The sequence below is a fragment of the Halichoeres trimaculatus genome, unplaced genomic scaffold (genome assembly GCF_033239565.1).
Source record: "Halichoeres trimaculatus isolate MK-OKI-2021-1 unplaced genomic scaffold, fHalTri1.1 fHalTri1_scaffold_18, whole genome shotgun sequence".
Classification (NCBI taxonomy): Eukaryota; Metazoa; Chordata; class Actinopteri; order Labriformes; family Labridae; genus Halichoeres; species Halichoeres trimaculatus.
In genome coordinates, this window is record NW_027437196.1 from 18,745,071 (window position 1) to 18,772,294 (window position 27,224).

The following is a 27,224-nucleotide window of genomic DNA, read 5'->3' on the forward strand; positions in this document are numbered from 1 at the left end:
CTTTCATGGACATATTCTATATCTTTAAAGGGTAAACTGAAAATGTGATAGCTTTTTTGTATTCAGGTTGTTGTTTGGGTACGTGTAAGAAGCAGGGATAAAAGTGTGAGCAGAGAGAGGGGTTTATGTTCAAGGATAAGCCAAAAGTCAAGCTTTTTCTTATAATGCAACATGCCTTGAAGCTACATTAAACGTTTTGAGGCAGGAGGACCTGCCACCTGTCTTTTCCAACGGATTACTCCTGAGAGCCTGTCACCGAAATCTGATGTGTACTGCTGATGTTTCAGATAGTAGGGTTTTTTTTCTGCTTTAAAGCTCAACTCTGCTGCTCTGGATGTATGAGGCATGACATTTTAGATACAGTGTAGAAAATATCTCAAGGTAAACACTTAGCTTTGACCAAAACAGATGAAAAGATTACTTGAGACACTGTGCATCATCTCTATCGTATCTCCTTCCAGAGTAAATTCAAAAGAAACAAACAATAAAACCAAAAGACTCACAGATGAACTATTACTCATGTGTATCAATCAGTGCAAAGATTCTCAAATTTGGCAATAATCCCATAAAACAGGAAGGAAGAACAGAGTACAGTTTAGTGTCAACACAATGTTTTTTCTTATAAATGACACGATAATCTGTGATCCTTTCCTCCTTTGTTAAACCATAACGTATAAATGAATATTCACTTTCTTGTCATACACTTTTATAAATACAGTTACTCGTTTTCATGATTCATGCATGAGAACATGTATGAGACATACTTATTCAGTCACACAGCTGCTAATGATTTATTATACATGATTTCTTTGAGTATAAATATTACTATGAAATCCTACACTATATTTAATTGCCTCATGCAAATCTGTTCCGGTAATAAAAAAACTGAAATACAATTTGATTCCTATTAAAGCAGCATAATCTAAAAAGGTTGGTCATATCCAATTTCTATCATAGAATGAGAGAGATTCAAATTAGACTTGATAGAAATGTCTGATTTCCTGAGTTTGAATATATTTCCACTCATCAGGCATGTGCAGTTCATCAGCCTCCTCAAGAGCTCCAACAATAATTATCTCATAACATAAGGGTAATAATGCTAATGTCATTAGAATGAAGCAAAGCTCAGAAAATGAAGAAAAAATAATTACAATTTCCACACCCAATTTCCCCAGCCAATCACTCCTGATTTTCAAAGACTGCTCTCCTTTTCAAAAATAATTCCCAGCGTCTGCCACAGATGAATGTCTTGGATGATTGATAGTTTCAATTTACCTTCATCTAATGTCTAATATTAAACTCTGAATAATGCATAAATCAGTGAGCGCTGCTGAGAAATGGCGAGCATTTATGGTATGTGCATGAAGACATGCAGACCCCATCACAAACAGCAATGTTTGCCAGTGTGGACATTTGGACACACTTGTAAACAAAAGAGATGGAACATTTAGTTGTGCAGGATTCCAATGAACTAAAAGAAGAAAAACATTAAACCAAAAAGCAAACACCAATGGTGAGATGAAACATTTCATACAGCTCTCTTACTGCTTCATCACTCTTTTTAGGTTTAATTTCTGTCTCACAATCTCTGTTAAGCAGTTACCAACGGAAAAAGTACGGTTAAGGAGCCTTCCTAACTCTTTCATCCTGAAACTAATGTCGACTTTAAGAGACTGCGTGGTCCATACATTAGGTTTTGTTCCACACAATTGACATAAATCCATCTTCAACACTGTTACTAATAAGTTTTAGCTGCAAGATTGACATATTGTTTTCATATTTTGGCTTATTCAACAGTTAAAGGTTTGGAAAGAAATGTAAAGTCAAAGAGAGCAAAGGAACATAAGAATAAATGAGTGGAAGGGAACTCTGTCTGTGAGTGATGATGCTAATTAATGTGCTGACAAGTTGATATAACATTTTTAGGCTTTAAATACTCATTAACACTCAAAAATCTGTGATTATCACATAGCTTATAAGGGTGTTGGCTCATTATTATTTTTGTTACATCACAAATTTAATTGAGACAGTTTTTTTGTCGTTTTACCTGCAGGATTACTGATATTATTTTTTCCAAAGAATTACATTACAGGTCGGCAATGCACACCTGAGGATGAGAGAGTACAAGACTTCAAGAGCCTCAATATAAACGTATGTTTGATGCACTGTGTATTAATAGTAATATAAGTCACTGGAGAAAAATGAAAGCGCTCAGATGAGTCCAGGAGAGGTATGAGCAGAGCTCAGTGAGGTTGGAGGTGGGTGTGGTTCACGGCTCCAGCAGCCTCAGTGATTCAAAAGGCTGGTCACAGACAACAGCGATGTGAAGCCTCAGGCATGTTTTTGCACGCTTTCAGAAGACTCAGTGTAAGCAGTCAACAGAGACAGCAACATTGATTATTTCAATCAATACCTCCAGCTATTGCTATTGTAGCATTCAGATGATGTACTCCACTGTATAACTCCAAGCACACCAATTATTTAAGGCTTCTGTACAGCAAAAATTAATATTCTATGAATTCCTTCTGCAGAAGGAGAAAATATATTCTGAATTTTTGTTGTTGTGTCCTGGAGCACTGAAAATGCAGCGCATACAGATGTACACACAAACATATGCACACAGGGATGCACATATATACACACAGCTCTGTCAGGCAGCGGGGAAAAGAGAGAGATGGTTGACCTAGATTGGGTGCTGGGTTTGAAGACATGCAGGAGAAACTATCTGCATACAAAGTCAGAAATCTCAATTCCCACAGTCAGAGAAACCAGGGAGGAGAGGTAGAAAATATCCCAACTTTTCCTGCAACAGAGCAATGTGAACTCCCTCTACACCATGGTATATTTTTCTCTGCATTTTGGTGCTTTATGAAGGAAGAAAAGAGTGGAGAAGGAGACAAACTGGTGACAGGAGTAGGTGACAGATATAATAAAGGCTGGGGATGTACTTACTTGTAGTGAAGTTCACACACATGCGCATAATAACTGTTCGATGCGGGTATGCACATCCTCGACGAGACATGCACAACATGCAGTGTGTACATGAGCTGTAGGGGGAATGTTGAAGCATAGCAGACGTAACAGTCAATACAGCAGCCGGAACAAGAATGAAAGAAAGTTTTAATGACAAGCTTCAAAACCTTTCCAGAACTTCTATCAGATAAGTCAGTGCCACTGCCAAACTGGATAGCAAGAGATGTCTTCAGCTTATTAGTGGAAACATTCAAAACTAAATGGAAACAATGCTGAGACTGTTGTGCCCATGTGCAGGGGAAAATGTCATTGAATGTCTTTGTTACCTCTAACATTTCCTTCTCTCTCCACAAGCTTCTCTATAAACCTAAACTTGTCCAGAACTCAACTCTGCTGATAACTTCCAGAACCATGTCCCAACAACACACGATCCCCTCAACATCTATTCTGGTAGTCCAACAAATTTTACATCAACTTACAGATTCTCTTTCTTACATCTAAGACTCCCCATAACCTCCATACCCTGTGATCTCCTTCACACCCACATTTCTACCTGAACTCTCTAGGCTACTACATCTATACTCCTCATTGGACCTCAAGTTTGTTTGACCTCTTTGGGACATCAAGTCTTGAGCTGCTCAGACCTTGTCTCTGGAACACTACCACAAGCTATATGTCACTCTGAGTGTCCTCTCACTTCCTAATGTCAGCGAATGAACGCACCTTTTTCGAGTTGCATATTTGTCTGTTGAGAGTTGTTATCACTATTGTTTAGGAAATAAAATGACAATCAAAAACTAGTAATGCTGATCCAGGCAACCAGCTCTATGCCTTTTTTTTACCGGCACTCTTGGCTACTTGATTTGGAGTTTTACCTCTGATACACTTTCTTTGTCTTTTTGCTGCATTACCAGTCTACTGGGTATAAAAGATTACAATCGTATTGTGATTTCTGTACATTCTGAAGCATTATTTTTTACCAAAATGCTGGTAAACACATAAATATTCTATATATTTAAATTAGTAGCAGCTTCAGTAATTCCATATACTTTTTTGACTTTTTACCAATAACAGTACCAGTCTTATCCCACAGTAGAGCATACAGGTTGTTTTTACCCCCACCCAGGAGGTTCAGTTTTTAGGAGAGTTTGTCAGTGAACAACATAACCCAAAAAGTCAGGTAACAGATTATCATACAAACCTGCAACTAACATTCTAGTTTAACACTGGTACTGGATTGGTATTGGTAGGGTAGTAGAAGTAAGAAATCTTTTTGGTATAGGTCATTACCCAAAGCCTAGGTATCAGTATCAGGTAGGGATAGACCGGATTATTGGCCGGGCTGATTATCGGGGCCCATATTTGGCATTTTGGGGCATGTTGGCATCTGCCTTTTTTTCTAATCTGACAGCTGATATGAAACCCATTCAAATCTTGTCGTTTTGGCTCTGATGCTTCTCTGCACAGAGTTGCTTCCTGTCTACACTATGGGAGCCCTAGATGGTCATTTAAAATCAGTCATGAAAAACCAAACAGAAAATTAATTCAACTGCATTACATGCCTGTAAAAGGCAGCACAAACTCAATTCTGTCCAGTTTTTATAGCAGTTACATTTAAATTTTTAAAAACTTTATTTACTGTAGAAAACTTTAGCTATTTATTTTTTTAAGTTTTCAGTTAACTTTATAAAACATGCTGCTAAGCGTGGGAGCTGTTTAATAAACATATGCTTGAAGGCATTTGAATGCAGTTAAGTGTCAGAGTTTGTATTGTTCAAAATTTGAACACCATTATTTTCACTTTGACTGCAAATGAATATCTGCCCCAAATATCGGTTATTGGCCTCCTTGCCTACTTATAATCAGTATCGGTATCGGCCCCAAAAAATCTATGTCAGTCTATCTCTAGTATCAGGACCAGAAAAGTTGGATCTGTGCATCCCTTATCAAACCTGATGCTCAGACCCTTTTCTTACCGGTTCAGTAGTGTGTCTCTTACTGAGCCAATGAGATCCATATTCATAGTTAAGTAACCCATTAATATAATGGATACTGTCAGATTTACTACGTTCAAGGCCTAACTTGAACACAAGCAAGCAACATCCACAGCCTTATAAAAGGTATTATTCCATCCCACAACCACCATATTGACTCTACAACTTAGTGAGTGTTGTGGCCATTTTGGAAAAGCACAAGATCCCATCACTGGAGAAAAAATAGATATATTACATTGTATTGAAATATATTAAAAGTAAGAACTTGAACTTGATCTTGAATGTGCTGTTGCTGCCAAATTGCTGTGAAGCATGTCATTCTCCATTAATGCAGACACATCTTGGGCCAATCGCAGTGTCAAGATGTATCATCTCTTTTAAGCTTCATCGCATTCAGGGCCAACGGGATCTGAAACATTATATTTGACTTTCAAATTCTGACCTTAAAATGTGGCCCCCCTCCTTATCCATATCCACAGGCAATAACCTTGAATTTAAACCTCAGAGTCAAAAATAGCTCAGCTGAAACAAAACAGCAGAGGAGCAGGGAAGAAATGGGGATTACAAATGCAAGATTGTGCCTCGTGTCTGGAAACAATGACAGTTAATAAGCAGGTTTCATCACCTTGACTGGCAGACTAACAGATATGCTTTGACTAATTAACACGTCTGAATTAATTTTGCAGCCTCCGAACACAGAGCAGTCAGCAGGAAGGCAGCGCTTCACAGATTCACCATCACCTCTGAAATCCAAGGCAAGAGACAGGAAATAACAGCAACCTACCCATCGCATCACAACAAAAGATGGAGACTTCAGAAAATAGTAGAGTATGTGATGAGGGTGATAAGGAGTAAAAGCAGGGCTGGAGATTAGACAAAATGGGCAGAGGATGAAAGGGTAGCAACGAGGCAAAGCAGAGGATAGGAAGGGAGAGGAAGTGGGAAGAAATCAGGCATTTCCTTGCCTGAGTCTTGAATTCGGTCTTTTGTTTCACACCTCCCTCTGACTCCCTTCACACCTGTCAGAACAATGTGCACCTGATAATCTTATAATCAGCATTCTGCCAACTACACACACACAAACAGGAAACAAACAAACAGTGTTCTGTCCTTTTCAAGCTGGAACTAACAAAAGTGATCTGCACAATCGTGCAGAAAATCTTGCATAAGGAAGATCGACAAGTGCTGAGAGAACATTTTGTACATTCCTGTAGGTTAAGTTTATCTAAATGCAAGAGTGTTTAAAGATACAAACACAGGCACATTCACACACACAGAACTCCTCCACCAATAAATTCTCACAGGTTTGCACCCATTTGCTCATGTCACATTTAAGTGACTGGATCATCCATATAACATGGTTCAGTGGTGGTGTCCACTGCTTCTGGATTAGCTCTGAGTCCTGCCATTAGCAGGGATCATTTGTCACCATGTCAGCCAGCCTGTCAGCCACTGTGTCGCTCCTTTTCTACCTCACTTTTTTATTTATTTCTTGACCTCCTTCCCTGAAAAATAAACACATTTACTCATGCATAAAGTCAGAGGCTTTCCTGCACATATGGTCATGTAACTTTTCCATCACGGGTCCATCCCACCACTTTGAAGGAAGACCATACCATCAATAATATGATATACTTCCACTGGAACTCTGGCTTGCATACTTGAAACTTGTGATCTGGTGAAGGAAACTGCTTTATGACAGAAGAGGAACTAGGGAATTTTTTATGACAGTGCATGAGCAAGAACCCATCTGATTTTGTATGGACAGTCTATGTGTTCCCTGAAGCATGCAAATGCTTGCACATGATAATCTGCAAGGTCCCCAGACCCATCAACAGCAATGAGAATGTTGTCTATCTCTTCAGAAACACAGGCTGCCGTAAAGGGAGGGGGCGCCGTCTGTTTCTCTACAGTCATTATAAGATTCCTTAAAGTTCAAGAATTATTCTTCTTTACTTAAAATCCAGCAACACAAAGAAAAATTCATTTTAATGTTGTAATGTTTGAAATACTCAACAATGCACATAATGAGCTGTCTCATTGGATTGATTTTGAGTTGGGCCAAGTTTTCAAGAAATGCTGTGATGAATGCTTTCATTATTTCTATCAGTTTCATTTCTCTATATGTATCAAAGCCTATCTCAAGTATTGCCCTTCCCTGTGAGACTTGTTAGCAGCGTGTCAGCAAGCCATTGAGAACACAGCCAGCATGACCCTGTTGTACTTTCTCCACAATCTCCTAATTATAAAGCAGCTATTGTGACACTGAGCAGCTTCTTAGGAACTTATTTCTTTGTTTCCATTTCCAGAGCAAGGGATTTATTCTTTGTGTGATTCTCCCCATGGCAGAGATATACTAGCGGGAATTACTCGTAAGTAATGTCACAGTGCTTTTGTTTTGGTGGTCAGATTTTTATTTTTATGCCTCCGATCTGGCCCGATCCAGATGGCTCTGCTGGAGACATTAAGCGTCATTACCCTCTTTGCCCAAAAGCAGAGCCAAATGTGTCTTGTCCGGGCCACCTCGAGCAGTTCAAAAACCTTAATTTATGTAATTGACAAAAGAGTCTGGCTCCCATGCTGAGGGCAACTAGTCCTGAAAAACGGAACCTTGGTGATTTTGCAATTTGGGAAATTGACTGACATAAAAAATGAGGCTTTGGCTAGCTCTTTGAGATCCTGTGGAGGAAATACTGCTGGTGATAGCCCATGCTTGACATAAAAGCTCCAAATATAACAGCAGACTGCAGCGATTTGTTGTGAGGGGACACCTGGGAGCTGTCCATGGTGCTGAAAAACCCTCCTACTCTAGTGTCTCGCTCCCTGTGGTCACAAAAATAGTGATGAGTTTGAGTTTAAGGCTCTTCAGCTTTTGATATAGAGAGTAAAAAGAGTCCAAGTGAGTACTCCACATAGCTAGAGGTTATTTGTCACAGGCTGTATTTGTTTTGTCTATCATCTCAAAATAGAAATGGAATCCGCCCTTGGTCATTTCTGTTAACACTTTTGTCTCCTCTTTGATTCAAGTGAGTTAAACACTTTAGGAAGAGAGATTCTTCATTTGAAATTGTAAAACTACATTTACTGCTGCTTCTACATTTAAATACATGGTGACAGAAGTTACCCTGCTTAAGTACAAAAAATTCAAGGATAATTGCAGCATGCATCGCTCTCTCTCACTCAGTCTGCACTATCATAATCTGAGCCTCTGATTTCCTTTAAACTGCTAAGGCTGGGGATGAAATGCATACCATCACCTGTGACAGGTGGAGGGATGGCACGGCTCAAACTGAAACGAGAGTTTCTACATGCAGCACCGCTGTGTTTCATATTAAACACTTATTTGACACATGGAGAAAAAGAGGGATACAGCTTGTGACAGATCACAAGACATTACAGATGGAAAGCAATGAGCCTGTGGAGGCTTCAGATGATAACCTTGACCGTGATAGTCATCATGAGCTGTCATGTAGAGAAGATATGATTGGCATTCAAAGGAGAAAGGGGCCAGAATTTACCTGAGTGTTATCTCTGAGAAAGCCTGACTCTGTGTGTGATCTAATGAAGGCAGCAAGGACTGACTGTGAAATAAGATAGGGCATCAAAGAAAAATGGGTGGTCATTCCATAACTGGCTGTTTTATTAGTTTTACATACAGTAGTAAACACGAGACTGCTGGTATTCTGACAAACATGCCACACCTGTCGTCAGCTTTGCTAATTTCTGCCTCCTTCTTGGATAACTTTCCCTCATCTTTGTTCTTATTTGTAGTCTGCTCTCTATTCTACAGCATGATGTAACCCCCAACCCCCGCTAAATAAGTAGGGCAACCACTTAGAGAGCGGGAGACGGTAATTGACAGGTCAGAGAATGGGAATGAAAGTATAAAAAGAAGCATGAGAGGAAAAGACAGACGTGAGAAAGTAAAAAAAGGAAAAGAGCACAATACTTCACACATGCCCAGCTGCAGTCTACTTATAATGTGAGTGTCTGTGTATGTGTCAGCTGATTGTTCCAAACTCGCTAAGACTAGATGCTCAACAAACTAAAACAGACACAGATAGTTACAAAGCACTGGGTTACTTATCTGAATTCAATGACCAGCTAGGGTAATCTGTTATCTGCCAGGTATCATAACTCCTGGAGATGTAAGAAATGTATTTCTCAAACCAATGCTGGTGTCAAACTGTTCCTGATGGCACACCAAAAAGAAAAAAGAAAAATAAAGAAAAAAACGAGAAGAAAAAAAACACAAAAAAATGTTCTGGCTCTCTGACAGTGATTTCTTCTGTTTCCTACAAACTGGCACACGACTGCTCATGCAACTTGGACCATGAAACTCAGCTGACCTACTGGACTACTATTTCAACTACTATCTGCAGTTCTTAAATCTGCACCATTGCATTTAATGTTACTTTGGTGCTTCCACTGTTGCAGAGTTCATGTTTGATACATTATCAGAATAATGACTTTCTTCTTTGATTTCAACTTTTTTTGTCCACTTGCCACACATTCTACGAACTGTAAGACTTTATCCACATGGTAAAGTGTACACGCTAAGGGACGCTATTTTCACTCTCATGTAGTGAATCGTTAGCTCCTTACAATGTGGCTCTAAGTACCTGAGCTTCAGCGTGATATGAGCCAGCTTCCATCCGAAAGCTTGTTTCCTTTTTTTCCCTTTCTAGTTTAATTTGGTTCAGCAAAGCTCAGCCACAGGACCACCAAACACTGACCAGGTGCTTGGGCCAGGACGATATGCTATTCTCACAATTCGATTCCATTACGATTAATGGGGTGTGATTGGATTTAAATTGAGATTCTTGTGATCTTCATTTTTTTTTTTACACCAGATCATGTGAAAAAGTTAATTGATGGAGTCATATTTCCCCATAAAATGCACATCACGTGAGTCAGAGAGAAACGTTTCACCCTCTACTGGAGAAAAGAGGCAACTTTTTTCTAATCCAGTCTATAAAAAAAGACTGAAATGATGAACTTGAATTTGAAAAAAATCTATTTAGTGACAAAGAATCACAATTTTGATATGCCAAACAAAAAATCCCAATATATTGTATATTGATTTTTTTCTCCCACTCCTGCTAAGTGCTGTGTCCAAGTGTATGCACTGTGACCCACAAGATAAAGGGAAAGAGGTGATGATGGTGCTTTTATGTTTAGGTAGTTTCAGTACTAAACATCATGTAAAATAGAGTTATTTTTGGAAAGGTGTGGCTTATCATAGGAACAATAAATAATTCAAGAACAACTTACCAAAAATACAGTGGGTCAAAAAACTGCAACAAATGTCTGGTTTAAACAAAGCCAGAATGGTTGGTGTAAAGACCTGTTCAAAAAAAACAAAAACAAACAGCCACCTCTCAATGCTGAAATGAACCAAATGATGTGAATCACACCAAACAGCACTTTTGTGCCAGCTTTTTGTGGCATAACAATGTTCCTCTTGTTGACTGCTTATTGAATTCACCATGGTGAAAGTTTCAGGAGACCAGCAAGATAGGAGGCAGTGAATAAAATACGATGAAGTGAGAAAAAGTCTGTTCCCTTTCAGTTAAACATACTTTCCCCTTAGGTATTAGAAGTACTGGGCAGTTAAAGTGAAGATGTAAACAACAACTCGATCCATATTCCAAATCATATATTTTTGCATTACACTCACAGTGACTCAGAAGCTGCACATATTGCTTTCCTCATCTTCAGCAGCAGCCTCCCATTTGTAATGTAGCTCACCACAATATAAAGTTTTATAATACCATCCACGAGAGAGGCTGCTGTTGGGTGTGAAGCTCACCACAGTGTGAAACCTATAAAGCCAGCGTGTAAAGAGCTGTGCTGAGGAATGACAGGAGGAGTATACCCAGGAGAGCTGGATAAGAGAGGCTGTCGGCTAACATGGCTATATCATCTCACATCCACACGTTCTGTTCCTCGCAGACTTGACGTTTAATATGTATATAATTTATATGAGGTGACAGCTTTGCAGGCTAACATACTCGTACACACGGAGGCTATTCTGCATACATTTATAAAAGCTATGAAACCACCTGTAAAGTGAAGATAAGAGAGTAAATCATTTACTTGCAGATATTAGGAGCCTGTACTTGGATTTTCTCTACACTACATTTAATATATCTTACAAAGGGGGTTAGGATGTAACTTCATAAGGTCTACTTGATTGAATACAAGAGGATAAAATTCATACACCTCTTTTGGATAAATGATTGCCTTCTTTTCTCAAAGATTTGCGATTCTGCAGGTTGTCCTTACAGTATTATGTACAGAAATAAACGTTTAAAACTTCATCTTACCCAAGGTGCAAAATTGACCCATGACTAAGCCACGCCCCCTTCACTCAATCGGACAAACAACAAACATTCAGTGACAGGCGCTATGGCAGGCAACACGGTAGGACACATTTCCTAGGATTCTAATGATGACTTTTGGAGACAGAAAGATCACATGTTATCTAGAAGTCACCAAAAGGGTCTCAACTCCAAATTAGAGGGATATGTGAATTGTTATATTGTTCAATGTGTCTGTGCGAGTTTGGTGCTACAGTATTTATACTGGATCATTCAGCACATTTGTTGGCGCCAACCTTTGTTATCTTGGCTATTACAGATCAGTTAATGAAGCTAAGGTTAGGAAGCTTAGTTTAACTAGAGCACTTTGGACAACAGCTAACTGTGATACGATCACCAAATCACAAAAACTAGAACAAAATAGGTAGATGAACTCCAAACAAACAAAGAGACATGATGAACAATGCAGCTAGTAGCTAATGTCAGGCTAACTTTAGCTAATGCTAGAGAGGGAATCCCAAGCAGTCCGTCAGACTGTAGAGGTGGTTTCTGTGTTAAAGTAAATTTTGTAATTCTTTGGAGCAAAGTGATAACATGTTGCCTAAAATATGATGTCAGCTTACCTTTGAACAGATGGCGGCATCTTTGTAAATTTCATTCACTTTGAGTTGATGTTTTGGTCTACTGCAAAACTTTATCCAAAGAAGACACTTTTTTCAGATGAGATATGGCTTATAAAAGGGTAAAAAAAAAATACATCCTGATGCCCAGCCTCTCGGGATACTTAGTGTCAGAGTTGCATGTACCTCACGAACTGTTTGATGATTTTTAAACTCAAAATCTTGGAAAAACCTAATAAAGCCGAATGAAAACCGAACTTCTGCAATGAAACTCAAAGGATGTACGGTCAGAGAATGTTTGAGAGTATTTGTCATCTATACACACCGTGATTGGCTCACCAAATTTGTGGGCGGGACTTTGCCATAGATCAGTTACAGTCTTATAAGACAGAAGATGTATGTTAATTTCCGATATGGATGGACCAAACAACTGCCACCTTTTTTGTAATTTCAGTGTCCTTATAATTTCACAGGATGGTACATTTTTTGAGTTATGAAACCAGAGTGTAACTTTTCATTGTGTCAATCACACAAATGCAACTAGTTAAATACACAAGATTCCAGTGTTCAAGACAATGATACATGAAAAAACTTAATCTAGTCACCTTGCCCTTTAACACATTTTTGTACAGTAAGAAAACAAAACACATGATTAACAGTTTGGGATATTTAACACCAATCCCAAGCCAAAAAACTGAGTGTCTGTATTAGGAATGCTGATGTTTACTAATTTCCCACTTGATTAAATGAAACTTTCAAGTCAAGAATGTCAAGAGGACTACTTAAAAAAAAATGTTAGCAGAGTGTGGCTTATGTTAGCAGTTTAAGCATCCTCCTGTCCTCCCTCAGGTTAATGCCAGTCAAACCTCCAGTTTTGAGAGGCTGAAGTTTCTCAAGTGTCCACTAGAGGGTGGCTGTAGAAGTTCGGGAAACCATCACTGAAATTCTCAAGAGCTCATCTTCACAGCAAGGATAAAGAAGTTTACTGCCTGCCCCCTTCATTTCTTTCCTCATTGATAGAAATTAGATATTGAAATTAGGAGCTTTGGGTAAATAGAGGCATAGCTAACTTGACTGATAGGCAGGCACATCACAGCTGTCCTAACCCTGTTGGGAGGTTAAAGCTTGACACAACTCCAGCTCTTTGCTTCATTTTAGGTCATCTTAAAGTTAAGTTAAGATAGTGTTTCAACGGGCAATAACAGGCCTCGAAACTCCAGTCTACGGTCAACATCAATCTGCCTGCCCTTGCTACACTGTTCTGCTGTTTAGCACGCTAGTTTAAGACATCATATCTTAAGAAGAACTCTTTTGTAGGCCATACCTAAATGTTATTGTAGTGTCAACTACAATAACATGAATACAGATCCTTTGGTCTTCTTATAAATCATGTTGAGTCCATCCATTTCACGACATATTTCTACCTCTTGAAATTTCCCGATTTTAAGTTTATTTATGCTAACAAATTCTGATATTCTTGTCTCCAACACTTTGTAGTGTTAGTTTTGCATTGAGCCATAAAGCAGCTTTTGGATACTCTTCTGCCATTGGCTCAGAGGGAAGAACCCTTGAGCCTCCTTGCTGATATTTAGAGTCAGAAGAGAGCCATGAGTTCTTTTTCCTCTGGTGTGGGCAAGATTTGAATGTGCACTGTCTCTGTATCCTTTTTCAAAAAGGGGTTTTCAAACTAGTATCCCTTTCTAGATTCATCATTACTGGTTCTTTGAATGTAGCCCCATCAAAAAACAGTATACATTAGGCAAAGAAAGACTCAACATAGTTAAACATAAAGTGGAATTTCATTAGCTTAAAGCTATTCTCATACCACCTGATGTGTGAAGCATACATGTGAGCAGTCAACATGTGCATGATCACACATACACACAGAGCTGAGGACACACACACACTCACACAAAAGGCTTGGATGTTATTTTCATGCTCTTCCAGCTGCTCGGAGCAGGATGTCCTCCTGCTGGTGCTGTTTGATCCCACTGAGATGCCGTACATCTGTCAGAGCAAGGGAGATCCCACTGGGACTGTGCAGCATCGGTGCTATCAGCATGACATCATCCTCTAACTTAACCCTCCCTTTCTCTTTTTCTCCCTAGCAATCACACTCTCTATCAGCCGCTCCCGCTCCGCGCTCGCCAGTCTTCATCGCTCCCTCTCCTTCCCTTTTCTCCTCTCTTTGTTCATGCCTTTCTTGTGCTGTTGGCATGCATTGGCTTCAGAGACAATCATCTTCAGTGCGTAGACATTTCTGCTGCAGGTGCAATACTTGAATGTCCTTAGCTTTTTTTGAAATGGAAATCACCAGGAAAAAAGTTCTCATTTGTGGCGTTGATCTGTAACATCTTTCTGTTTTCTGCTCTGCCTGTCGTGCAGCATCTGGCCCATAATTGTATGTACGACAAGAAAAGGATTCTTTATATTTGACACGTGAATATGTATGCAGTGTTTGAATAATTTGCGGGGCAGGTGTGTGTGTGTGTGTGTGTGTGTGTGTGTGTGTGTGTGTGTGTGTGTGTGTGTGTGTGTGTGTGTGTGTGTGTGTGTGTGTGTGTGTGTGTGTGTGTGTGTGAATATTCGTTGTGCTGGCATTTCTGTTCAAATGTTGTTGTCCCATTCTCCTCCTTATCAGCTGCTGAACACAGTCCTCCAGACAAATGCATCAGTGGTTCAGTTGTGTGTGTGTTTGTGTGTCTGTGTGTGTGTCTCATGTGTGTGTGTGTGTGTGTCTTATGAGTGTGTGTGTCTCATGTGTGACTCCAAGTTGTAATTGTGACTGTTTGTTCAGCACTGCTTGTATAAGTGTGTAACATCATGAGCAATGTGTGTGTGTGTGTGTGAGTAAGAGGGAGAGTTTAAAGCAAAAAAGAAAGAGAGAGGGAGGGAGATAAAGGCATTCAGTGCGCGCTCTCTCCGGGTCCAAAGCCCCTGGGTGTCACAGAAGAGTTCCACTGTGTTAATCTCTGTGTAATAACTGAATCACAGAGAAAACAATAGAGCTCCGTGTCCCTTTTTGCGAGCCAAAAGGCCTCAGGGCATCTGGTTAGTCTGTCTAACTGTGTGAGAACAGAAAGTGTGTGTGTATGTGTGTGTGTGTGTGTGTGTGTGTGTGTGTGTGTGTGTGTGTGTGTGTGTGTGTGTGTGTGTGTGTGTGTGTCTTGAAATTGAAAGCCAAAACATAGAGTGCGCTGTCTGATCGGAATAAAGTGAACGAGGTTTCCGAGACGTTTCTGTGCGAATCCTGATTTAAGCTTTCCAAACAAGTTCCCTCGAAAACAAAGAGACAAAAACCCAGACATGACGGAACATTCAATTCATTACAGATCCAATGCATTGTCTGGAATGAAAAACAGAGATGATCAGAGCGTTTTGTTTCCAGCTTGGCTTCCCCTGCTCTCCTCTGCCACTCATTAAGGCCCACACAGGATAATCTTTCTCTCTCTTTCCGTCTCTCTGTTCCTCAGAGGTGTGATCAGCCTCTTAGTGTCTGCTATTGCTGCGGGAGACATATGGGACCTCAGTGAGTTGTTAACCTCCGGGCTCGACTGTGCCCTCCATGGATTGTATAAAAAAGATAGATGACATGACAGCTCCCCAAATGTGCAGCCAAAACATTTGGAGCTCACTCTGCCAACTCGCTGCTGGATATTATAAAGACCGCCTCCCCCATGTCTGCAGATGAGACTTGGGTAACACTCAAAAACCAAAGGATTTAACCCATGATCTGTTTCTTATCCTGCTGATTTATTGATGCTGATGTGTCAGATCGTTCTCCAAATTTATCCATGTTTACCTGTCAAAGTAACATTTGATAGTGTGAGCTTTTACGAGATCTCGTGCCTGTGGAACTGCCACTGTGAAGTCGTTACCATAATAATTAAGTGTGTGGTCTAGCAGTCTAGCAGAATCATTGTGTGTCTATGTGTGTGTGTGTGTGTAACTGCTTCAGTACAGCACGGTTCGAATGGCCGATGTGGCCACACCCTTAAAGTCGCCTCCTGTGCAGCTGGGGGGGGGGCTCTGGCTTCAAATGATGCCAAAGTGCGATGTCGCAGGGATTAATTAGGTTTTAATTTATACATAAGGAAACTCATCATCCATCATTTCATCTTTCTGTGCTTCCCCAAATACAATCAACGATGTCCTCTACCAGCACGTGTGTGCAGCTGCTAAAGCACAGCAACAACTGTACTGTGTTGCACCCTGCTTTGATCACAAAATGAAGCCATCAAGGTTTTCTTTGCAGCTAGCTTTAGGTTTCATAAATCAGTTCTCTGAGTGCTTTATGAGAAGCATCAGGAGATTTTACAGAAAGACCAACAAAACATGCCACCCCCGTGTGATGACCTTGATACACCGCAGACAACACACACCGTCTGGTCACATTTGGTGAACAATGGTTTCCAAGGAAACATACAACAAATGCGGCTTGAAAGCAAAAGCAAATAAGTGTTTTTCAGAAAGCATAACAGTTATAAACAAGCTGGGAGATGGATCAAAACAATAATTATACTAAAATAGTAATTAACAATGCATCACTATGGCACAGAATACAGAGCAGGGTTTTAGTTGTTGCTATGGTTGCCACTTTATTCCAGTGATGCCAAGCTGTATGGGGCAATCATAAACCGGTAGTCAATTAAACAAACAAAAAGATACCACTAGGAAACGAAGACACATATCGAAGTCTTCAAAATATGTCCTCTTTTATGTTTCTTAAAGTTAAAATATCAAGAAACTTGAACAGGAGGGTTAACCAGTGTCAGGAAGATGCTTGGTTAAGAGTTAAGATTCAAATGCTTTGGTCTAGACTTACAAATTGAAATTATGACAATTGCCCATGTATTTTTTTTCTGGTCTATGCAAATAAAATTAAGGTACTAAAGGCAGTTGTACACTAAAAAGAAAGATTGAAGAAGACAAATATTTTGAGGAGAAATGGTTGAGAAAGAGAAAGACAAATAGGAAAGAGAAAGTGGTCAAAGAGGAGGAAGAAATGGACTCATATGAAGGGAAGGAGAAATTTACATAAGAAGATGATAAACATGTAGATGAACGAGATAAAAGTGAATGAGAGAAATAGGGAGATAAAGGCCCCATTAATAAAGTAGAAAAAATAGAAACAATGAAGACAGATGTAAAGGATGAAGGAGAAGAAAAAAAAGTCAAAAATGGTAAAGCAGAAATGCACAAAGGAGAAGAAAGAAGGAGACAAAGACAAAATGGTGTAAGAACAAGACGACGAGACAGAAGACAAAAAAGTAGACAAAGTAGAGAGCGAAGATGATGGAGAGGAGGTAGCCCAATGAAGATGAACCGACAACTAAGACAAAGAGAGGAAGGAGCTGTAGGGCTTTATCTCATCTTTACTTCACAAACACTCTGCATGACAACCATACATGAACATTACTGCTAGAAAGCACAGGAAACCATCCTGCAGTCATATAGGCGGTGAGAAGAATCAATAAAAATAATCAGCACCTTGATGAATCCTACATATGTGCTAATTTACTTTTAATCACAACCTCAGCCGTTCATCCTCCAGGATAATTTTTACACAGATCAATACCTGAGCTGTTATTTTGGTAAGGATCAATCGCTATAATCTGGAGTTATATTTATTTGACATCTAAACTTGTCTCTGACTGAGGGCATTTTCTCAACTTGAATCAAGAAGCAGACCATTGTTCTTTTCAGACTGGCTTGTTGCTGCATCACATCCACAGATTAGCAAGAATGAAATAATTTGCCGTCTGTATTTATCAAATTAACCCCGCACAACACTGGTACCACGTCTGGTAATATGGTTATTGATTTTGCTTTGAACCCACGTTGGACTCTGAGATTTTCCATTATATTTTTGAGATTTAGTCGTCTCCCTGTAGAACAGATGACAGGCTGCTCCTGTTCAAATTAGAATTTCAGATTCATAGCCCCCCTGAAACAGATCACGATGATCCTGTTTTAATGATAGATCAGTTCCCTCCTCACTCAGCCACGAGTAATGAGATCTTGCCTCTCGGGGTATTCATACACATGCCTCACATGTGATAAAAGTGTAAAGGAATAAATATGAATAGTTATGAAAAATAGATAGCAGGCAAGCCGTGATTATGAGACAGTACACAGATTAGAAGGAAAGGCGAAAGAGAAAATGTTTTGTCAAAAGGATAGATCTGTTAGTATTCAGAGGGACGGCATGCTCTGCATATTAAAGGCAACTTCAGCTTCAGTTCTACAACTGATACTGTATCTGTGGTCATATCAGTCTGCTATTGATCAAACAGAATGAATTCTTCTTTTCTCTGAACTTTAAACCACTCCTCACAAAGCATAACCCCTCCCCTCTTCCAGCTGTTATATCACTGTACCCTTCCAGTGATCTCTCTGCTGTCATAAACCACCACAGCTCCTCTACAACAGGACCTGATAGCACCCTGGACTCTTTCTACTAACCCGCTCACCCTCTCCATCCTGCAGTGTACGTGACAGAGACAGAAAACAAGACAGTGGGTGTATGTTTTCTGAACCAGAAGACACTCAGTGTGTGTGTGTGTGTGTGTGTGTGTGTGTGTGTGTGTGTGTGTGTGTGTGTGTGTGTGTGTGTGTGTGTGTGTGTGTGTGTGTGTGTTTGCGGAACACGTGTACTCCTCCAGTGTGTGCATGAGCCAGACACAGCAGGGAGTCGTCTCCGCTCAGCCCACACCAGTCAGCCGACAAAGAGTGTCCACTGCTGGGCATGAGGCTGAGGGCGGTGGGCCTCTGCTGGAGAAGCTGGTGGAAGCCTCTGAACTTTCTCAGGCCTCCTGCTGTCTCAGTGAAAGTGCCATAATGGGAGAAAGGGTAACATCGCCTCACTAACCATCGATAGAAATTTCAATTCTCTGCACAGTATGACTGCGGAGCATCCAGGACTGTACACAAAACAGAAAAGTTTGTTTGTACATCTGTGCATGTTCGAGCATCCAAAAGCTGCTTCACTGACCCATCAAAATCACACAAAATTGCAGGAAAAAAAGGAATTGACTCATTCTTAAACAGTTGCAATACTCTCCAAGCAGAAGACATGGAAATGATGTAACGCTTTGAAACACTTGACGGGATCTAAAAACTTCCGCTCCTCTCTCGCCCTCCCCATCATAACAGTTTAAGGCTTTGCGTGCTGGCGGGCTGAGAGCCTCCAAGAGATCAAAGTCAGACACCTCGCTGAGCCTTTGGTTTCATTAGACCTTGTGATCGCAGATTACTCAACAGTTCAACAAACTTGTCACACTTCAGCTGAAGAATGGCTTAAAATCAGCTTTCCATTTTTTAACCCCAACCATACAAAATAGGCTATAACTTTCACTTCTTGATCTTGGAGGGAAAGCGTGTTTTTTTTTTCATATAAATACATATCAGTTGAGTGTGTGAGGAGAAGTGTGGAAAGTCAAGTCCCCTGAAAATATCCACACCAAAGGAGAGAGCTCATAACTTGAACAGACGCCTGAGTCTTTGACTTTTCTCAGGAACTTTCTCAAGAACGAATTCAAGAAAATAACCATCAATATTGTTAAATGAGGCCTGGTGTTCCCTTGCTGGGACTAACCCTAGGCCAGTATACTAGAGCATTCCTGACCGAGCACACAATGCCATTCATAAATGGTAAATGCCACGCTGTAAAAATCCCTATATGTCATTTAAATGTGACCTTTTAAATCTGGAAACACTAATATTGAGCATCTATCACACATGAGGGTGCAGATAAGGTAACCCACCTGCAATAAAAGCAATCCCCAGCTTTGCTTGCTGTGCCTTTGAAATCAATATCATTTTATTTTCTATTGCACAGACCCATAGAGTCCATTTCAGTATAAAAGCCTCTCTGAGCCAAAGGTTCCTTTGCAGAGTCGTACTGAGAAAACATCTTCCATCATCCGGTGTCTGCAGTTTCAGGTCAAATTAGTTGAATTAATATCACATAAGCTCAGCACACCCCAGCCTCCTCCACAGTATTCTGGCAATGCTCAGTCTCTCCAGCAGACTGTGTCTCTGTATCTGTATCTGTGTGTGTGTACAATTCCCTGGCTGCGAAGTGGATCTTTGTTGCAACTGTAGCGTATATAATCAATTGTTTGTCTCTTGGTTTTAGAATATGTGTTGTCTTGTCTATCATGTGTCCAGAGAGAAAGACAGAAAGAGATGAGAGTGACAGAAATGGAACGTGTCTGTGTGTGATTTGTGCAATTTTGTGTATTTCTTGGATTCTGCAAGCCTCTTTTTCTCAATTCCTTTCAAAGGCCTCTCTCTGACACAGAAAGACTTTGACTAGAAAACTCTGGCACAGACCCAAACCCCCGGCAGATTCTCAGCCTAATTGGCCCAAACAACAGCGAGGGGTATCTTGTCTTTGTAAATGACTGTTGAGTTCTGTAAAGAATGAGCATGCAGCATTTGTTTGGTTTGTTTAAAATCTTCATCAAATAAAACTGAACCCCAAAACTGGCAGAGAACGGCATGCAGACATGACAAATACTGTAGAATCCAGGATAAATTAACCGCTTTTACAAAATAAATGACGGCTAAAGCTAAAGACCAGATGGCATTTTAAAATACCAAGTCACCGTCTCAGTTTTTGCTAAATGGAGCTTTGTCAAGAGCCCACGCATGACCTGTTTTTACAGTCTTCCCCTCTTTCTTCGTGTGCAGCACGTTGGTTACAACCATCAAACCATCTTCAACTCTGATCTTCTCTTTGTCTGCGTCACTTCTATCAGATCGAACAGTAATGACAGACACGCCCGAGCAGCCCTATTCTGTTTTTAGTGTCTTCTATGAAGACACAGTACCCCATATATCTCCAACAGACCCAGCAGATTCCAGCCATAATTGGCACGCACAACAGTGAGGGGTGGCTCCGCTTCGTGAACATTTTATGAAAAAGCCTCTGGGCCACTTCTTTTCTTCTTTTTATTTTTTTATTTTCTCATGTTTTTTTTTACTTGTTTTATGATTGAAAACATTCCAAAACATAAAATGTTTTTCACTCCTTTTCTCTCAAGCAAGAGACAGCCAAGCTGATGTACTGCTGTGGATCCACTGTGTACATACGCTGTTAGAAATTCATGAGCCGCACAATATCTAAGTTAATTTATATGCGGATATCAACAGAGAGTTGGTTGATGAATTATACATTGCAGATGCAACCCACAGAAGACAGATGAATGAAATTAATGTGCGCTTGCAGTTCGATCCTGGCCACGGTTGGGATCTGTACAGTGTAACCATGCAGGAGATATCACACACACTGAAGAGGTATCATCCAATGCTATTTATGGGGCTATTTGATGCCAAATGAGTAACCACAGTTTTCCCCTGGCTCGCAAAAAATGTCAAGATTCTGCATCATTTTTCAGCACCAGCATTTTGAGGAAAGAAGATTACACACTACATTTAACTCTAGTCTGAAGTGGCGAGTGTGTAGAAACAAGCCTAGTCTGCTGAAGGGACCTCGAGCAAGACGCTGGGATCTATTCACCAAATGGTCTTTGAAAAAAGACTCTAAACCAGGGCTGTTGAATTTGGCCCGCCAGTGATTTATTTCAGCCCTCTGCCCATGTTTGAATTTTCATCATATATATATATATATATATATATATATATATATATATATATATATATATATATATATATATATATATATATATATATATATATATATATATATATATATATATATAGTTATCATTATTATTTTCCCACTGCCAGCAGCCTAAATTTCTCATTCATTATTTGTTTATTGTTGCACATCCTCTCCTGACCACAAACTAACACTGTTTTACATTGGGAGTAGGGTGGTGCTTGTCCCGTCAGCTCAAATCTGGAAGTTCATGACAAGAGAGTGAGAAAATTCAGGTTCATAGCTGGGAAGAATGGTATGAGACAGTGGCACTCTGACAAGGGAAAGTTTAAAAATACTTGGGAGCATGAGGGCTTTTTTTTTTTTTTACAGAAATTGATTCCACAGCAGTTTGCCTAATATGTAGGCAGAAAGTTGCTGTTTTAAGAGAGTATGATGTTTGTAAATTAATGTAAATACAGTAGTCATTCATAGGTAAACAATCTAAAAAGGTATCCAGTTTTATCACTATTACTTATTTTAAAAGGATGGAACATGCACTTTTTTGGTTCCATAGGAGCGTGCTGTCTTATGTTGTTTAGTTTATATTGCACTTAATGTCTCTGAAGACAAAGACCTAGTATTTGTGCCATATGGATGTTCGGTAATTTCATGCTGTGAAAAACAGTAAAGAAAAGTGTTTTCATTTTCAAAACTACTTGCTATTTCTTTTTTCCACAATTATGCTATAGGTATATTCAATATAATGCACTGCAACATAAATGTTTAGTTTTGGCCTGCGATCCTCCACCCTGATTCATTTTTTGCCGTTCACTGAAAACACTTTGGGCACCCCTGCTCTAAACCAAACAGTGTTCAAGAGAATTCTGACATTCAACAAAACCTGAAAACAACCAAGAGCCCTCTTACAACATCTCAGCATTGACATTATGGTCTGTCCATCCATCTTCTACTGCTTGTCATGTTCAGGGCCACAGGCAGCTGGAGCCCAGTGTTTGAGCAAGACGTGGGGCACATCCTGGACTGGTCACCAGTCAATCACAGGTCTGACAGAGGGCAGACAGACAACCTCTGACTCACACACTCACACCTACGAGCGATTGAGAATCACCAATTAACCTGATGGTTTTTGGACTATGGGAGGAAGCCAGAGTACCCAGCAGGAACCCATACATGCACAGGGAGAACATGTACACTCCACACACAAGCGTCCAACAAACTAGGGTTCCAACTGGTAAACTTCTTGCTGTGAGGTAACAGCACTAACCATTGCACCATCATGCAACCCATAATGGTGACATATAGGGATGGGTACTGAATTAGATACTGTAATAGGTACCGAATTGTGTCAAAAGTACCGGGTATTGATTCACGTAAAATCAAAAGGTACCATGTTAAGGTACCTAAATGTATCCCTGTGACTGGAGGGATTGAAAGAGTAGGTGATTTTCTATGCTGAACATGAACACAGCATTGCAAGGTAATATATTGAAGAATAGATATATTAAATTAAAAAAATAACATTTTATTATTAAACAACTTGATATGTTTTGCCACATTATCACAAAAAAGTACTGAAAATTGGTACCGTTGAGTACTGGTACCGATTGCAAGGTATTGGGCATCAGTACCGTATCGTTTCAAATGTGAAAGGTACCCTAGTGACATAATGCTGTGAAACTATAAGTTAACAACTTTTTCCTTAATTGTGAACCTCTTTTTTTTTTTTTTTACAAACATACTTTACATTATGAATGCAGTGTATTTTTTTTTCCAAATTCTGATATATTTTAGTTTGTACACAAGAAGCAAAATGTTTAGATCTATAAATTTGCTAAGCACCAAGGTAAACATTATTTTTTTTCTCAGGGGGTTTTACTGAGAACTTTTCTCCAGAACAATCAAAGTCGATCCTTGCAAATGTAAAAAGATTTTAAAAATATACTGTTCTGAAGAAGCAGCTCAAAGAGAATCTTTAAAGTAGTTCTGAGTGAGGGATAATGTATCAGGAGCAGGATGAAAAGCCTGATGATAAGATTTTGACTTCACATGCTGAAGGGAGCTTTGTAATAAGTAAGAAAACAGCCTCCACACAGCCTGGTAATACGAAAAAGCATTAATAAGTTTGTTGGAAACTTCAACATGCACTAATGCTCTGCTGCTGTTGCCTGGATTACAGGATGGGGTCTTGCTCACTTTTTCTCTCTATCGGAGATGGTTGGGGCCCAGTGGCTCCTCAGGCTGCTCTCACATCTGTGCCTGGTAACTGTGATTATTTCTCAACTCCCAGGACCAGTCTGAGACAGGATATTAACATTTTTGCTCTAATGTTTACTAATACAAATGCTAATGGGCGCTAATGTTTTCTGCCTCAAAGGGATCAGGCAGATGTGAAATGAGAGACACTTTTCTTTGATTGATTTGATATGAAAGGTATGATCAGGCTCTTCCTGGCACAGTGTTTGTTGTTGAGAATTAATCACCTTTGTAATCAGGTTCTGACCAATCAGAAATAATTATTCAACTCAGTTGGGTAATTAATTGATGAGTAATATCCTCTTGTGTATCTTTTTTGTAGTATACATTTCATATTCACTATTAAAGCACATTTAGGGATGGGTATCAATAACCTGTTCCTGTTAAGAATTGATTGGAAATGGTTTAATCTATCAAAATCATTAGCCTTTATGCTTAACGATTTCTTTTTTGATTTTCTACATTACACTAGAGTAGCTGGGCTTTTGACTATTCTGCCCCAGCATCGCTACTCATCCCTACACACATGATTGACACTGCCAGGCGTCGCCCTGTTGGCTATGGCTGTCTTTGGCAGCTCTCTCTTCTTTGTCCATTTCTTGTGATTCTTTTGTCTCTTTTTTGTAATCTTTGTGATTGGGGTGGATCGTTACTTTTTTGGCTCATTTGTTGGTCATGGACACCAAACTTTTTGTGGCTTCAATGATATTTTTACTACTTTTTCTCCTGTGTTTGTCTGGAGATCCTACATGTAACCATGGCTGCATTGTTTACATGTGAACTCAGCTGTTAGCGGCCTGTAGCATGTCAATGCTAACTGGTGTAAGGCCTGATGTCTTCCCACAAGGTGAGGAGAAGGAGGTGAAGACGACGAGCTGGTTCTCAGTTGTGAGCTAAGAGACGACATGGACCTGTCCTTCCATCCATCGTTATTGGGAACGTAAGATCTATCTCCAACAAGATGGACGAGCTAGCCGTGCTAACCCAGCAACAGAGGGAATACCAGAGGGCAGAGTAGCATCATGCTATTCACAGACATGGCTAACGGAACTAACATCAGACACCAATGCAATGTTGGAAGAACTTCACCTGCTGTGAGCAGACAGGATCCAGGAGACAGAGATGGAGCATGACTGAAGAAGCTCAGTCCTGGACCCTGTGGAGGTGGAGACTGGCTGAACTGAAGAATGATGGACAAGCTGTCATCATCTATTTTCTTGTGGATTTTTTTGCATTTTCCACTTTCTTACTTTTGTTTTCTTGATTGCTGCTGTGACTTCAATTTCGTTGTACTTGTTACAATGACAATAAAGTTCTATTCTATTCTATTCTATGATGATATAATATTACAGAACTGTTTCCTGTTTCCTTTGATGAGGAGCCCAGCACGCACACACAGGTGCAGCCTCATTTGTTCAGAGTTCAGACATTAACTTCAAGAATAAGGTCATGAATCACCTTAGATTTCTCTTAACATTTTGACAACATCCAAAAAAACTTGTTTGAGAAGATGAAGAAAGAGGTCTTAATCACAGGAGGAATAATTGACATAAAAATATGAGCAGAATTGAGCAAATTTGTTCATCATTTTAGCTTACTTGTAAGTGTGCTCAGCCTAATTATTGTTCCCAAATATCTATCGACCCTGAAATTACAGAATTCACCCTTCACACCTTTTAACTGTAGCCCACAATGAGGTCTGAGATACACAGAATGTTTTGCAAGTTAAAAAGATTGAGATGATCTGTGAGCACTCATTTAGGAAGGCACTTACTGGGTTTTTCAAAGGGAGAAGAAAATTATGACATCTGAAGAGACATTTTGCTGAAGGAAATTCTAAAAGGACCAAACTATGGGAATAAAAAACACACAGAGCTCAGGATAAGTAATTCAGAATGGATAATTTGTCAATCAAGGTTGTATTTACAAGTCACAGAAAAGAAATCTCCCAATGCTTCAAACTGATACATCTAGAACTAAGAAAATGAGTTATCTAAAAAGCTATATTTTCCCGTCATATGAGCTGGTTGAGTTTTGTTGCAGGGTATCTCCAGCATCCACAGCAGGCTGACACACAGATCTCAACATTAAGCATTCTTCTTTCTGAAATCTGTGATATGTATAATTTATTGCCCTCCACTAAACATCAAAAAAGCATGCACCTTTATCTTTAGCATTCTTCAATCCTGAAAAGTCTTGTGTTATTTTGGTTCTCCTCAGCACAGCAGTCGATGGGAGTTCCACTTGTATTTAATCTGAAAACACCAAACAGAAAAAAAAACCCTGCCATGCTTAGAGAAGGCATTTTGTTGTCAGGCGTGCTGTATAACAAAGGATGCCTCAGGAGGAATTGGGCATAAATAAAAGTGCTGAATATCAGGATAGAGCATATACAGCCTGCACTGACATGGGCTTTACTCGGCACACTCACAATGTAGCTACACAGAAAACCTGCCTTTGTTAGCTCAGGGACTGTGAAATGAAATCGAATAATGTGGACAGCTGGAGCTGAAGCTCGACTGTGGATGCAGCTCTCCAGTGTCAACACACATCAATAAACAAGCTAATAAAAAGCCCCGTGGTCAAAACAATATTTCAGCTGCTGATTTCTCTTTGACGTGCAAAAGGCACTCACTGCTAAGGCCTCGCTTTGGCTTTATGCTTAAAAAGGGTACAATGCAGTTTGCATCCTACAGGTGGATGCTGTGAGTTCACCATCATCTGTAGCACCTCTAACCTTTTGTCCTATCCTCTCTTTGCTGCCTCTGATGTCACTCACCTTTCTTCTAGGTGGACACAAATCTGCACAAACATGTAACCTACACACCAGGGCGACAACATAAGGCGCTGAGCATAAACCAGCCACATCGGTGTGATCCCTATCTCCTTTCCTGTCAATGTCTTTGCCATCATTTCCATTAAATCCCTTTTCTTCAGTCGTGAAAAAGCGCTTGATTGACAGGTGGAAGTAGCCAAAGCAATAGACAGCTGATAAGGATCAGTGTTTGCTGCTGATGGGCTGTCTGCTGATACGGCCACAGGCATCAGCTCTGGCATTTACACCACTTGGCTGGCCTCAGGCTTTTAAGATAGAAACACCTCTGTGTGGGCATGTGTGTGTGAACATATGAGTGTCTATGTGTGTGTGTGAAGGTTGCAGTTTGAGGATTACCTGAGATCCAGCGAATGATAAAAATAAGGAGAAGCAATATGACTTTTGCAGGGAAACGATACTTTATATATTTTACAAACTTTATTGCAGACTAAGCTATGGGACTTTGCCAATCCTGCATTGTTAAAACCAAATAATTAACTGTTATTTAAAGTCTGGAGATTACTCATATTAAAAACTACTCCGCAACTGCTCTGAAAAAACACAATTTCTTTATCCTTTTCAAATGTACTACTTTACATACAGTTATTTAGTGAT

The 27,224-nt window shown here is 39.8% G+C and overlaps 1 protein-coding gene across 3 annotated transcripts in view; it reads right to left on the bottom strand.

Moving 5' to 3' along the window:
• Nucleotides 1-27,224, bottom strand: part of ctnnd2a (catenin (cadherin-associated protein), delta 2a) — a 338,809-nt gene that overhangs the window by 298,487 nt on the left and 13,098 nt on the right. The window contains exon 2 of one of the 3 annotated variants that reach the window (XM_074693200.1): nt 2,953-3,047. The exons of the other annotated variants lie outside the window; for them this stretch is intronic. Coding sequence (XP_074549301.1) covers nt 2,953-3,031 — 79 coding nt within the window. The 5' untranslated portion in view covers nt 3,032-3,047. The remainder of the gene's footprint in view (nt 1-2,952; nt 3,048-27,224) is intronic. 3 annotated transcript variants of the gene reach the window in all.